Below are 13569 nucleotides of genomic sequence, written 5' to 3'. Positions count from 1 at the left end.
TGTTAGTGTGTGCAGCTTAGCTCCCCCGTCTCGTTAGCCCTGATCTCCCCCAGCTGTGTCTCCCTTCTGTTGCCCATTCTCTCATTACTACCCTGTGTATTTAGGCCCTGTGTTTTCCCATGCTCGGTGTCGCGTCGTATCAGCAGATTATGCCTGTGTGTTTCTGTTCTTCATATTCCATGTTCACTTCATGGTTTGCTATCGTACCAGCAATAAAGCTGAGGTCTTTGAGTTTCAAGTTAGTGTCTGAGTCCTGCGTTTGGATCCTCCTCTCCGCCTGCCCGTACACAGAGCCCTGACACCTGTGGTGGTAAAGAAAGCATCATTGCACAAGTGTGTGCTAGTCCAAAATCATTTTTCCCACAGTGATAATACAGAGCCATTATTTTCTTTCCATATTAAGTTAAAGATTTGGCCTGCCATTAAACTTAACTTTAAGTTGCTGCTGGAGTTACAGTGTAGTGAAATTATTTTTTATTGAAAATTTGTCTGTCTGTATGAATGTGTGTGTTGTAGAGTCTTGTTTGAGGTTTGATAGTCTACAGTTAGCCGGATGTTAATGCTGAGGGAAACGGATACGATTCATCATATTTAAATACCGCCAGGAAGAAGAGGGGCGGGGTGGTGGGGGACTCTGGCAGGATAAGCAAATAAGCAGCTTGCAAAAAACCTTTAAATACCGCCTGTTATAGGAAAAACGAAACCTAAAGGTGGGCTAACTCGCGAAATTCAGAGCACTCGACAGCTCAACAATCTTCCGTCTTTCCGTTCAGGGATATGGCTTTTTATCAGCAGTCACCTTTTTACAACCCGGTAAGAGAATAAAATATGTTCATCTTAAGACTTTTCGCTCTTTTACGGACGGCAAGGATACTCCTCTGCGCTCTCACGGCTGCTCCGTTAGTCCGTTACGCAAGGCCCGGTGAACGCAGCAAACACAAACAGGCAGTGCGAGTTTTAGACCTCGCTCGTCGGCTTGGTTATACGCATGAGAGTAAAACGTTTTGGGTTTTTTGCGCATCATAAAAGTTTTGTTTTGTAAAACTTTCCGATCTTTCCAAAATGTTCACTTGCGAGCAGCGTGAATGAGGAAGTGTACACTGCTGCTTCCTGAATCTAAACACTGAAGTGAACTTTGGCCTCGAGGTTTTCAGGGAAGAAAAGGCACATGCAGATGCTTGAGTCCGTGAGGCGTCTCGAGTTTTGGCTCCAGTGCAGCGGTTAGGTGGGAAACAGATGCGCAGAATATGAACAAAAAGAAAGTTCGAAAACAACCCGACTTGCGTTATTCCGATACGGATATAGCGTGTAAAATATCGAGCCAGAACAGAATTCATATTTGGACATGTTTTAGTGGCCCAGAAGTAAATACATTTGCTTAAACATCTGCGACGCACAAACAAACCAAGTGCAATAAACAGTGCGGTTAAGACTAACTGCAGGCTTTAAAACTGGTGTCACACACGACTTAAACTAAACATAGCGTGTAAAAGTCTATCAATAATAGAAGATCAATAATTAAAGTCACAGCTATTCTCTGATGTTCTTGTGTAAAATGGTATTCATTATTTCTATATTCCACTTCCTATAAGATCAGATTATAATAGTGAAGCTGCAATTCATGCATGACAGTTTAGCAGGAAGTGGTTTACAGCAGCAACATCCTTTTGCATTTTTGAGGCCTTTCCCCCTTCTTTGGTTCTAAGTACATCATGAGTAGCAGGACTTTTATTGGGACCAGATATATAATAATAATAATAATTATGCTGCTGATAACATTTATTATTGTTGTCCTTTGTATATCTATGTAAAGGTGTCATTGGGGTGAAAATCTTTTTTCCAGGGAGAGACGATAAAACACTTTCTTTTCTAGACTCTACATTTTTTAAATGTATTATTTATTTATTTTAATGTGAGTGCCAACTGCTGGCTGCTGTGGAGGTCCTGGAGGTCCTTACACTGGGACCAGGCTGCATTTTTAGGTTAAAGTCTGCCATGTTTAGGTTGAGGAGGCTTCCTGTTGGCGCGTGTGTGTGTGAATGAAGTTTGTAATAAGGAATAACTGAGTGCTCAAATAGAGTGTTATTGCTTTTCCCCACCCCAATGAGTTTAGCCTAATTCATGTTTTTCAATCACTTCCTCCTGTGTGTGTATGCTGATATGTATATATATTTATAAAGCCTATAGTCCGACCATTTAGCAACTTGTTGTTGGTATTATGTTTTCACCATTTACAAGTTACTTAGTCATATATCCCGTTCCATTGGTTTGGAGTTCTGGGGGCATCAGTCAATGCAGAGTATATTGGAACCCGCAATCTCCAGCTCTTCTGATGGTACACTGAAGTCTAGCGCCAGTCGAGAAACAGCCATCGCCCAGTTGGAATTTGTGAAATAAATATATCTGCACCATAAAAAAACCCCTTAGAATGAAGCAAATTATTTGTGTTCTTCTTTGTATGATATCAACAACTGTGCAACTTTGTGTACCAAAATATTCTCAAAACTGAACAAATTAAAGTTCACAAATATGTGTTTTTCCAACTTAGATGTGAGTTTTCATGTCAATTTTGCCAGCCTTTTCTTCTTCTATTAAACTGCTGCCAACATAAAAACAGACATTCATGAAGGAAGAGACACACATATTAAAAAGTTAAGAAAGTGATACAAAGAGCACCTTCAGGAAACAAAGTAGCTACAAAATATGTAGATATATATCCATCAGAAAGAAAAGAAAGAATGATCAGTAACAAAATGACACTGTTTCTTTGGTTTATGTGGCATTCTAACTTCATTTATTTAATTTTTGTAGCATATTAGATTTTGCAGTCAAAATATAAAGCCAGTAATTAGATGTTTATCCATGTTCTTTCTAGATAATCCCATTCACTGGGTCAATCCAAGGTGGTCTGCAGGAGGGGAAGTCTATCACTGTCAGTGGACGTGTCCTACCTGGGGCTGACAGGTCTGTCTGCTTGTTCCTTTATTTATCAGCAGAAGTGTTTTATTTGTTAACCAATAATTTTCTTCAAAGCTTTCGTCAACAACTATTTTTTTTGCACGAAACAAGAGGAAACTAAATAAAAACGAATGCAGGGGGACATTAACACTTTCATCTATAAATAAAAATGAGATGAAAATGTTCTGGACTGACAAGATCCAAGAAGTAATTAAGTCACCAAAACCACGTGAGAGTGTTCAGTCCACTCAATGGGCAGATGTGTCTGGGGCAGGAGCAACAAAAGTAAATACAGTAAGAAATTACTGTGTGAGAAAAGATATGTTTGTTTCATTGAAAGTAGATAGCCCATACAGACCGCTGCACATCTGTGTTAAGGGACAGCCACTTAAGAGGTCACTATTAATCATGTGTCTCATCACATGAGCCAAGGTGTTTTTTTGTTTTAAAAAAGGCATGGATCTGATATGCAGGGTCCAGAACCCCAAAACAGGAAGTCTGGGTCGGCTCTCTGTTTAAAAAAAAAAAAAAAAAGACTCTTCTAATGTCTGAATTTTGTGTGGGTGAACATGACCCAGCTTCGACCTTGGCAGACCGTGGCAGGCGAGGTCCCTGGCTCAGCTGCAGGGGAGGGGTGGTGCAGTGAGCTCAAGGGGCAGTGCAGGGAGGTTGGCAAACAGGTGCACAGAATCAACTAATGAGGTTTCTCCCTGATATATAGCGAAGTGTGAGTCAACAGAAGGGGTGGGCGGGGGACTAGCTGGAAAGCTGGTGGAGTGGGTGCCAAATAAATGTTACATATGTGCTGTTGCACTAAATGCTCCTCAAACGTAAACAACATACCAGTGTGTCAGGTCAATCTTTACACAGACCTTGACCTTGTGTGGGACTGCAGGAATGTGGAAGATAAAAACATGTGTCACCAACCTATCATTATACATGATTCTGAATAAGAGAAAGTGTTGTTATCCCCCTGCGGTTAGCCTGACCACTGTGGTGTTGTCCACAGACCTCACAATGCAGGGGCTTGGGTGACCCCCTGTTGAAAGGCCAGTCAACATCTGACAAGGCACAGGAGAAAGTGCTGTGCTCACATGAAAATAAAATTAGGTTCTTTAGCATTACCTTAACCTGCCATGTTTGGATGAACAGAAAAGCAGAAAAGGTTTACTAGGTCATATTAATATATTGTGTTTTTTTTCCTGCATCTTAAGATCTTATTCTCTTTCTCTCCAGTAAAATAAAAAGTACAGACTGTTCATTTCTTTGTAACTTACAAAGAAATGAATGTCTGTAGATCATTGCCCCACTGTAAGGAATATTTTTGTTAATTTTTAGTTCTTTACTCAGCACAGTCATTTAAAAACTCCAAAAACTTAAAAATTACAACTTATACTCATTAGTTGTCTGTGAATATAATCACATAATACACCCATATATTCCTTCTTATTCACTTTCTTACTCACAGGTTCCATGTGAATCTACAGTGTGGTTCCATGGCTGGTGCGAACATTGCTATCCACATTAACCCACGCTATGAAAGTCAGCATTATGTGGTGACCAACACTTTCCAGAATGGGAGCTGGGGCACTGAAGAGAGGAAGTACAATTCCCCATTTCCTGCTGGGTCCTCTTTCACTCTTGTCATTGCTGTCACCCGGGACTTCTACCAGGTCAGCTCCTAAACATTTTAATATGATCTACTCAGTTATGTAAATAAATAAATAAATAAATAAATAAATAGGACATTTCATTTTACTGTATTTGTGTGTTTATTTAAGTGTAGAGCAGATCATTCATATCATAAAAATCTATTTATTGTATTGAAAGTTTTATTTAAAAAACTAGAATTTCTTAAAATACTCTTCTTTGTGATTCTTTCTCTAAAATCTATTGTTGTGCAAAAATAGTTTTTACTGTTCGGACAATAAGACACAAATTTAATTCCATATGTACTATTACCAGCTCAGCATCAATGGCTGCTACTTTATGGAGTACAGACATCGCCTGCCATTTCACCAGGTTGACACCATCTCAGTGGGTGGAAAAGTGGAAATTTCTTCCATTGGTTTTCAGAACCCTGTGGTGAGGAAGTTTACACAATTTATTGGCTGTTTATTTGAAATGTATAAGTAATATAGCAGCATAGTTGGTTGTGTATTTGTGCTCATGTTTGAATAATCTTAAACCTGATAAATAATCAAGAATATGATAGAACAGTGATAACAAAGTAGTTTCTTTTTGTATTTTATTTCCTGCACAGTCAGCTTTTCCTGCTCAGCCTGCGTTTGCTCCACAATTAGGCTTTCAACCCCAGCCCGGATTCCCAGCACAGCCCGGATTCCCAGCACAGCCCGGATTCCCAGCACAGCCTGGATTTCCTCCTGTAACACCAGTGAGTATCGTGGTCAGGTTCTAGTTTGTAACATCTGCTGTGGTGACGGCAACAAAAACCTTCTTAGTTGAGTTGGAGAGTCATTTGAAACGCGCACACACACACACACACATACAATGATACTACCTAATGAAAGCATGAAATGCAAATAGAACTAGGACCATCACAGAACCCTGTGGAACTCTATAAATTGGATTCAAATTGGATTATATTAGCTAAATAGCATTCAAACCACTTTAGTGCCTAGGAAGTCTCTTTTGGTGTGTGTTTTCGGGGGGGGGGGAGCAGTATTTTACTTACATAGTGTACATTAGAGGTGGGGGTGCTGCTTGTTGACTTTAGCTAAGGATATAGTTGAGCAGTGTTGGGCGGTGTAAGTAATACTTTTTAATCCCACTGACATGGCTTCTGTAGAGAAAGCAGTTTGGGGACAAGGAGGGGACTAACCCATCACTGGGGGAGAGGTTACTGAGGTAGTCAAACAACTAATTCTACTTTGATGGCCTCAGAATCTCATCTCTGCTTTTTGCAGATGATGTGGTTCTGTTGGCTTCAAAGGTGGTGCCCTCCAGGTCGCACTGGAGTGGTTCTCAGCAGAATGTGAAGCAGCAGAAGTTAGAATTAGCATCTCCAAATCTGAGGCCATGGAAAAGGGTGGAACACTCACTCAGAGCCAGGGACAAGTTTCTGCCCCAATTGGAGGAGTTTAAGCATATTAGCGTCTTACTTACGAGTGAGGGAAGAGAGGAGCAAAAGACTGACATACAGATTGGGGTGGTGTCTGCAGTGATCTGTTGTGGAAGTTTTCCATTTAAATAAAGCCTGCAGACAAGCGGTAGCTAACGTTCTTTAATCCAAACACACAAAGAACAGAAAACCAAGCTTGTGGAGAGCCTACATGATCGCGGGACAGACGGTCAGCAGAGTCTCCCTGAGCCTAGCATGGCTCTCAGTTAAATACCTTCTTCAGGAACAAAAGGCAGGTTCACACTCCCTTGCTACCTCCCAGAGTCCTTGAAAAGACAAAAGACTCTTCCTGTGCTCTGCTTCCCCCAACTTCCTTACTACACCCCCACCATTTGTCTTACTGTATGAGTGTCAGACATGTTAAAATCCAGTGGCACCAAGGCATTATACAATAAAATAATGTGATTAATACATAAGTAAAAGAAATTCCTATACAGATGTGAATGCTGTACCAGGCCTTCATGGTGAGGCAAGCACAAATACACTTGTCGAATAACATACCTGCACCTCATCATCATGAGATGGTAAATGGACTGGTTCTTATATAGCGCTTTTCTACTCATCTGAGCACTCAAAGCGCTTTACACAACTTGTGCATTCACCATTCACATCTTTCGTTAGTGCTTTATAGCTAACATTCACACACATTCACACTCCGATGGAGTATGCAATTTGGGGTTAGTATCTTGCCCAAGGATATTTGGCATGGAGACTAGGGGAAGCCAGGAATCAAACCACCAACCTTCCATTCCAATTAGTAGATGAACTGCTCTACCACCTGAGCTACAGCCACCCCGTCTGGTGGGTACGAGATCTGGGTAGTGACCAAAAGAACAAGATTGTGGGTAGAATGTTGTTAGCTTTTTCAGCTTTTTCTGAAGGGTGGCTGCCTCTCTTAGAGATAGGGTGATGAGTTCAATCATTCAAGAGGGGCTCAGAGTAGAGCTGCAAGTCTTCTACTTCAAAAGGCACCAAATGAGGTGGGCATCTGAATTTGATGCCTCCTGGACAGCTCCTGGGTGAGGTGTCCCACGGAAAGAGGCCTAAGGACTCAGGACATGCTGGAGAGATTATATTGCTCAGCTGGCCTGAGTGTTCCCCAAGATAAGATGGAGGAGGAGGATAGACAGAGGGAGGTCTGGGCCTCTTTGGAAATGGATGTATGGATGCTGTGTGTAATCCATTATTGTAAATTTAAATGTCATTAAGAAATTATCAGACAAAAGAATTTTTTCAGTGAATACTGTTAAATGTAATAGAATCAGTGTTGAGGCTGACAGTGGGTGATTTTCCCAACAAGGATAGTAAAATCACCCACTGTCTATAGTAAATGAGAGAAAAAGTCTTAGAAATCAGATAGAAAATCAAGTAAGAACCAGGTGGTGTCTAGATAGCAACAAATAAAACAGGTTTTCACGTTTTCCAGTTCGGGTGGACAAAGCTAAGAGTTAGGATTTCAAATGAATTAAAAATCTGTATTGTCTATGGTTGGTTAATAAGCTGCAGTGGACGATTGCTGCTACTCTTCCTCCTCTGCCTTTGCTTCAAATGTGCTGACAATTAGTATGACTCTGTGTTGATTTATTCAATTTAACATATTCAAACTGCTGCAACCTGGTTTCTGAAAGGCAAAATAAATAAATATGTTGATCAATTATTAAATCATTTAATAAAAAATCATTAATTAAATGACTTACAAGAGAGAGACCTAATGCTTAATCACCCATATTTAGCTGTTTTACTCTTTAGTGTTGCTAAAGATGCTATATTGTTCTTTTTTTGTGAATTTTCTTTGTAGTAGTATTAAAATGGATGCACGAGACTTTTGTGAAAGGTAACGTTCTAGCTTCTAAAAATGTGCTCATTTATTTGTGGCTAAAACATTGTCCCTAACCCTACCTTTAACCCTAAAGATGTCCCTAGTGAACTGATGGATGTTAAGAAGGTAAATCTTACCTACCTGTAGTCAGAGTTGCAGTTTTTCTGTTGAAATAATATATATTTCTTGTGTGCAGGTGGTTCCATACAGGTCTGCCATCAGTGGTGGACTAAGACCTGGCAGGACCATCACCATCCAGGGAACTGTATACCCAAGTGCCACAAGGTCAGACTTCATGATCAGATGTTGCTTTATTTACTTTGAAACTAGCATATATCAATTTAACAGCAAACATCACAACTATGTAGTGAAGTGAAACAATTAAGAATTAAACTATACAGTGAGGGAGATAATTATTTGATCCCTTCCAAAGAAATGAATTATGGTGGCTTCATTTTAATGGAGAAGAGCAAAATATCAACAAAAAATATGGGAAAAAAACATATTACATAAATGTTAGAAGTTCATTTGCATGTCATTGAGTAAATCAGTTTTATCCCCAGGCAAGACATGACTTAGTACTTGGTCGAGAAACCCTTGTTGGCAGGCATAGTGGTAAGATATTTCTTATAGTTGGTTACCAGGTTTGCGCACACACAAAGCACAGATTTTGATCCACTCCTATGTACAAAACCTTTCACTATCCTTTAGGTTTTTGGGTGCCACTTGCCTTCATTATTGTGCACAGATTTTATAGGGGTGGCTGTGGCTCAGGTGGTAGAGCAGATCAGCTACTGATTGGAAGGACATTTGGCATACAGACTGGAGGACAGTCTGTATGCCAAATGTCCTTGGGCAAGATACTAACTCCAAATTGCCCTCCGATGTGTCTAAACTCAAGTGCAACTAATAAGCATTCACACACAGATGAGTGTGTGAATGCTTATTAGTTGCACTTGAGTTTAGAGGTGCTTGCTTGAGTGGGTGTGATTGGATGAATGAGACATGTTGTATAGAGCGCTTTGAGTACGCTGGGAGAGTAGAAAAGCGCTATATAAGAATCAGTCCATTTACCATTTTCTATAGGATGGAGGTCTGGTGACTGGCTAGACCACTAACATGACGAAACATCCTTTGTTGCCTTGGTGTATGTTTTGGTCATTGTGTTGGCCATGCCAGAAGACCCATTCACAACCCATTTGGCTGAAGGAAGGAGGTTCTCATTCAAGATCTTACAGTATGTGGCCTGTCCATTGGCTCGATGCTTGACTGTGGATGCTGTTCTTTGGGTCAGCATTGCTCTTCCTCCAAGCATTGTGGGTCGAGTTGATGCCAGAGAGCTCAAATTTGGTTTCATCTGACCACAGCACTTTCTTCCAAGCCTTCTTTGAATTAATAAAATGTTCACAGGCAAGTTAAAGATGGTCCAATACATATGCCAGGAAGTGGTGCTCCGGCGATGCGCTGGGAAGTTTTCACGACCCTCTGCAACGCCTTCCGGTCCGAGGTAGAGCAGTTTCCCGTACCAGACTGTTATACAGTTGGTCAGGATGCTCTCGATGGTGCAACGATAGAAGTTCACCAGGATGTCTGAGGACAGGTGGTTCTTCCTCAGAGTCCTCAAGAAGAAGAGGCGCTGGTGAGCCTTCTTGACCAGCTTGGAGCAGTTGGTCGTCCAGGTGAGATCCTCGGAGATGTGGACTCCCAGGAACTTGAAGCTGCTCACACGCTCCACAGCCGTCCCCTTAATGTGGATGGGTGGATGTGGGTCAGCATTCCTCCTGTAGTCCACGATGAGCTCCTTGGTCTTCTCAGTGTTAAGCAGCAGGTTGTTTGTGTCGCACCACTCAGCCAGACGATCCACCTCCTCCCTGTAGGCGGCCTCATCGTTGTCATGATGAGGCCAATCACCGTGGTGTCATCTGCAAACTTAATGATGGTGTCTGCAGTCATGGGTGAAGAGGGAGTAGAGGAAAGGGCTCATCACACAGCCTTGTGGTACACCGGTGTTCATTGTGATTGTAGATGAGCAGTGGTTATCCAGCCGGACATGTTGGGGGCGGTTGGTCAGGAAGTCCAGTAACCATTTGCAGATGAGGGAACTGATGCCCAGGTCTGTCAGTTTCCTGATGAGTTGTGAGGGGTGGATTGTATTGAACGCTGAACTGAAGTCTATAAACAGCATTCTGGCGTAGGTGTTGTTGTTGTCCAGGTGTGAGAGGACAGAGTGCAGTGCGATGGAGACTGCATCCTCTGTGCTCCTGTTCTGATGTAGTAGTAGTGTGTAGTGTGTTACCAAAAGTGCATTTCGTGGCTGCGCTCCCAGCTACCTTCAGATCATTACCAAGGTCCTCTTGTGTAGCAATGGGCTGATCCACCACTCTTCTCAATGAGACAAAATTTTGCATTGATGGTCATTTTATATTTCTTCCATTTTTTAATAAGTGCACCAACAGTTGTCACCTTCTCACCAAGTTTATTCTTCATGGTCTTGTAGACTATTCTAGCCTTGCGCATGTTACAGTTTTGTTCCTGATGTCCTTTGACAGCTCTTTGGTCTTGCCCACAGTAGAAGAGAGGCTGGGATAGAAAACATTGATTCTGTGGACAGGTGTATACACATAATGAGTGGACATCAGGAGTATCTGTAATAGACTGATTGTAATCTGTGTGCCACAAAGGGACACAGCCAATGTACAGAAGCCAGAATTGTGGTTGTAGGTGATCAAATACACATTGAAATGTTTCATCTAAAACAGTTTGAAATGTAAATTATCTGCCAAAGCTACAGTAACATAACATTGCTCTTGAATTGAATCTTGTTACCAGGAAAAAACAAACTTAAAAAAACATAAGAAATTTTTTTTTTGCCAGCCAATTGGTAACCAAACTGTCCTGTCTGTATAATTAGAGACTTAAATTACAAAAGAAATGATTGATTAATTAGTCACTGGTATTGCGTTATTTTGTGTTTCGTCACAGGTTCACTGTGAATCTTAGCCACCAGTCTGGCATCGCTCTGCATTACAACCCACGTTTCAATGAGAATGTCGTGGTGCGAAATACCAAGCAGTGGGATCAGTGGGGCTCCGAGGAGCGTGGTGGTGCCATGCCTTTCCACCGGGGTCAGCCTTTCACGGTACGACTGAACATACACACTGTACAAGTTTCAGTAGAAGTCACATTGCTTTGTGGTACACTGCTTTTCAGTCATGACTTCACATAAAATAAAGGAGAATTATAGGTGATCTGACCTCGGAGTACCATATAACTTATAATGTTTCTATTGTGTCTCATGTTAAGTGTGCTATCTTTAGCTGTTCGTTTCACTGTAAACAAACTGATTTCACTAACAAAATGATCTTTTATTTCTTTTTAGTTGACTATAAGTTGTGAAGCTCACTCCTTCCGAATTGTGGCCAATGGGATGCAGACCCATACTTACAAGTATCGTTTCAACCCCCTGCATGCCGTTACCGCCCTGGAGATTGACGGTGACATCAGCCTGACCTCTGTGATTGTGTAGAGATGCAGGACCCTGTTGCTGTTGGCAGCATTTTGCAGCATTTCCCTAACTATAGCCACAGTAATTAGCCATTAATTGGAAGTTTGTGCTAACTGCTTAGTTTGATTATATAATGTACAAAGTATAATCAACATCTCTGCATTCATTTTATAATCGCCTGATTCTATAATATTGTATGCTCTATATTTCTGAAACATGGTCACTCTTGAAAGAAACAACCATTATTGGTTATCAGGGACGCCTAATTTACACACATACATTCTGTCCAATGAAGGCAAAAAAAGAGTAAACATTTTAAGCAAATGTAACACTGTCTAGTTGGAAGTTGGATTTGTCACCAGTATTGTAAACTTGACCCATGTTCAATCATTTTCTTAGTTGAGTTCAGAAGCTTTTACAGTCACTGGTCTGGTCCATCAAATAGGTGACACAGAAAGCTAGACAAACACATCCATAAGTAATTTCGAATCACAAATTAACCCACAATGGATGAATAACCGCTGCACCACTAAACTCAGGTGGTGCCTGAGTAGTTGATTTTCTTCCCATACTGTAATTTTTATATTTTATTTCTTATCATTCTGCACTTAGATCATTACTAGCCAATCTCTATAATATTCTTTACTGCATTCACATGAAAATGTAGGGTAGTCTTTTCTGTCTAAAAGAACTGCTGCTTATGTTAATGTTTATCTCTATGATGTTTGTTGGCAAGCTGCCATTTTTCAATACTGTGCTTGACAGTTTCCCTGAGCCATATCCAACTTATTTCAGTTACTTTTCCAACACTGCAAGGTCTATACTGAGCCTCTGTTAGTTTCTTTATTCCAGCTATAGAGTACATATAAGACCGACATAACCGCAGTAAGCAACAGGTTGGTGGTGTCTTATTATGAAGCTTTGTTGTTGTCATCTTGATATTTTAATGAATAAGGACAAAGAAATCTGTCAACATACCAGGTCATGGTATTTATGCAAACCACCAGGCTGCTTTTTAAAGCCACTTTGTGGGCTAACCCACTGCTCTGAGGGCTGTCAAAACATTAGATATTGTATTGATCCACATGATGCCACGTCATTAAGACTCTGATGTTGTTGGGAGTGCAGACTTTTGGTGGGAGTTTGAATACAGCCTTCACATGTCTGATAATGTGAGTTTCCACCGACGGTTATTAGATCGCTTTTACTTATATTTTCAACTTTAATATTTCTTTTATTACAACCTGATGTGTGATGTAAGTGCTGCATAAAAATAAATAAATGCAATGAGCACAACAGTTTGGGCTTTGGAGTTAATTTATGTAAGAATAAATATAATCTTGTGTCTTTGTCAACAATTTGACTTTACAGGTACTGGAACTGGAACCACATAGTAACCTTCCATCATGGCCACCAGAGAGTGCTATAAGGCTTTAGTAAATTGAAATCAGTGTCATGAGACACTGATACAGAGATATGTCATTATATGGCCTGCAGTTTGAAGATAATGTATATATTCAAGATTCAAGACCATTATTAATCCTATGCAAGCACAACAGAAATTCAGTCATGCCAGCATTACATGGTGCACAACAATAAAACACAAAAATAACAAGTGACACATAGTCACAGATAATCTCAAACTGGTATCCTAAACATAGTGCTGTACTCAGATGATTTAATCTTTGTGACATGATCCATTATCCTGCAGGAAGCAGCCATCAGAAAGAGATCGACATGATCAGCAACAATACACAGGCGGGCTGTGACATTTAAATTATGTTGAGCTGGTGCCCAGAAAATATTCCCACATCATTACACCACAAGCAGCGGCCTGAACAATTGATACAAGGGACAATGGATCCATGCTTTTAATGTTGTTTATTCTGACCCTGCCATCCAGCTGTAGCAGTAGAAATCAAGACTCATCAGACATTGCTGTCAAAGTGTGTGAACTGTTGCCTCAGTTGTCTGTTTTCAACGGACATCTGAAGTATATTTTGTCCAGTTTTGTGGACATATGCAGTCATTTTTAACATCAGCTTTGGATAATTAAGCTCTTGGAACTTCACCAAAAAAAAAAAAATTAATAATAATAATGATGCAGGCTGTGCTTAATTTTCAGTCATCCAGGTCATTGTAATC

At 40.6% G+C, this 13569-nt stretch overlaps 1 protein-coding gene across 1 annotated transcript; it reads left to right on the top strand.

The window, feature by feature from the left end:
- Positions 1-588: 588 nt before the first annotated feature.
- On the top strand, positions 589-12722 carry LOC102308431 (galectin-9). Its single transcript, XM_014338363.2, has 8 exons — positions 589-813; positions 2876-2964; positions 4427-4631; positions 4924-5043; positions 5222-5353; positions 8116-8204; positions 10902-11058; positions 11299-12722. The coding sequence occupies exons 1-8, from the start codon at positions 778-780 to the stop codon at positions 11443-11445; spliced, it is 975 nt and encodes a 324-aa protein (XP_014193849.1). The 5' UTR covers positions 589-777; the 3' UTR covers positions 11446-12722.
- The last annotated feature ends 847 nt before the right edge of the window (positions 12723-13569 follow it).

The sequence above is a fragment of the Haplochromis burtoni genome, unplaced genomic scaffold (assembly GCF_018398535.1).
Source record: "Haplochromis burtoni strain Fernald_Lab_line unplaced genomic scaffold, NCSU_Asbu1 Contig_227, whole genome shotgun sequence".
In the NCBI taxonomy this organism is placed as follows: Eukaryota; Metazoa; Chordata; class Actinopteri; order Cichliformes; family Cichlidae; genus Haplochromis; species Haplochromis burtoni.
The sequence above is the reverse complement of the archived record's forward strand: the minus strand, read 5'-3'. Positions and strand labels throughout refer to the sequence as shown.

What these genes read in the sequence shown, in the direction of transcription:
- LOC102308431 (XM_014338363.2), top strand. Translation starts at nt 778, where the DNA reads ATGGCTTTTTATCAGCAGTCACCTTTTTACAACCCG. An exon ending in GATTTCCTCCTGTAACACCA is followed by an intron (nt 5,354 to 8,115) that starts GTGAGTATCGTG and finishes TCTTGTGTGCAG; the next exon opens with GTGGTTCCATACAGGTCTGC. An exon ending in ACCGGGGTCAGCCTTTCACG is followed by an intron (nt 11,059 to 11,298) that starts GTACGACTGAAC and finishes ATTTCTTTTTAG; the next exon opens with TTGACTATAAGTTGTGAAGC.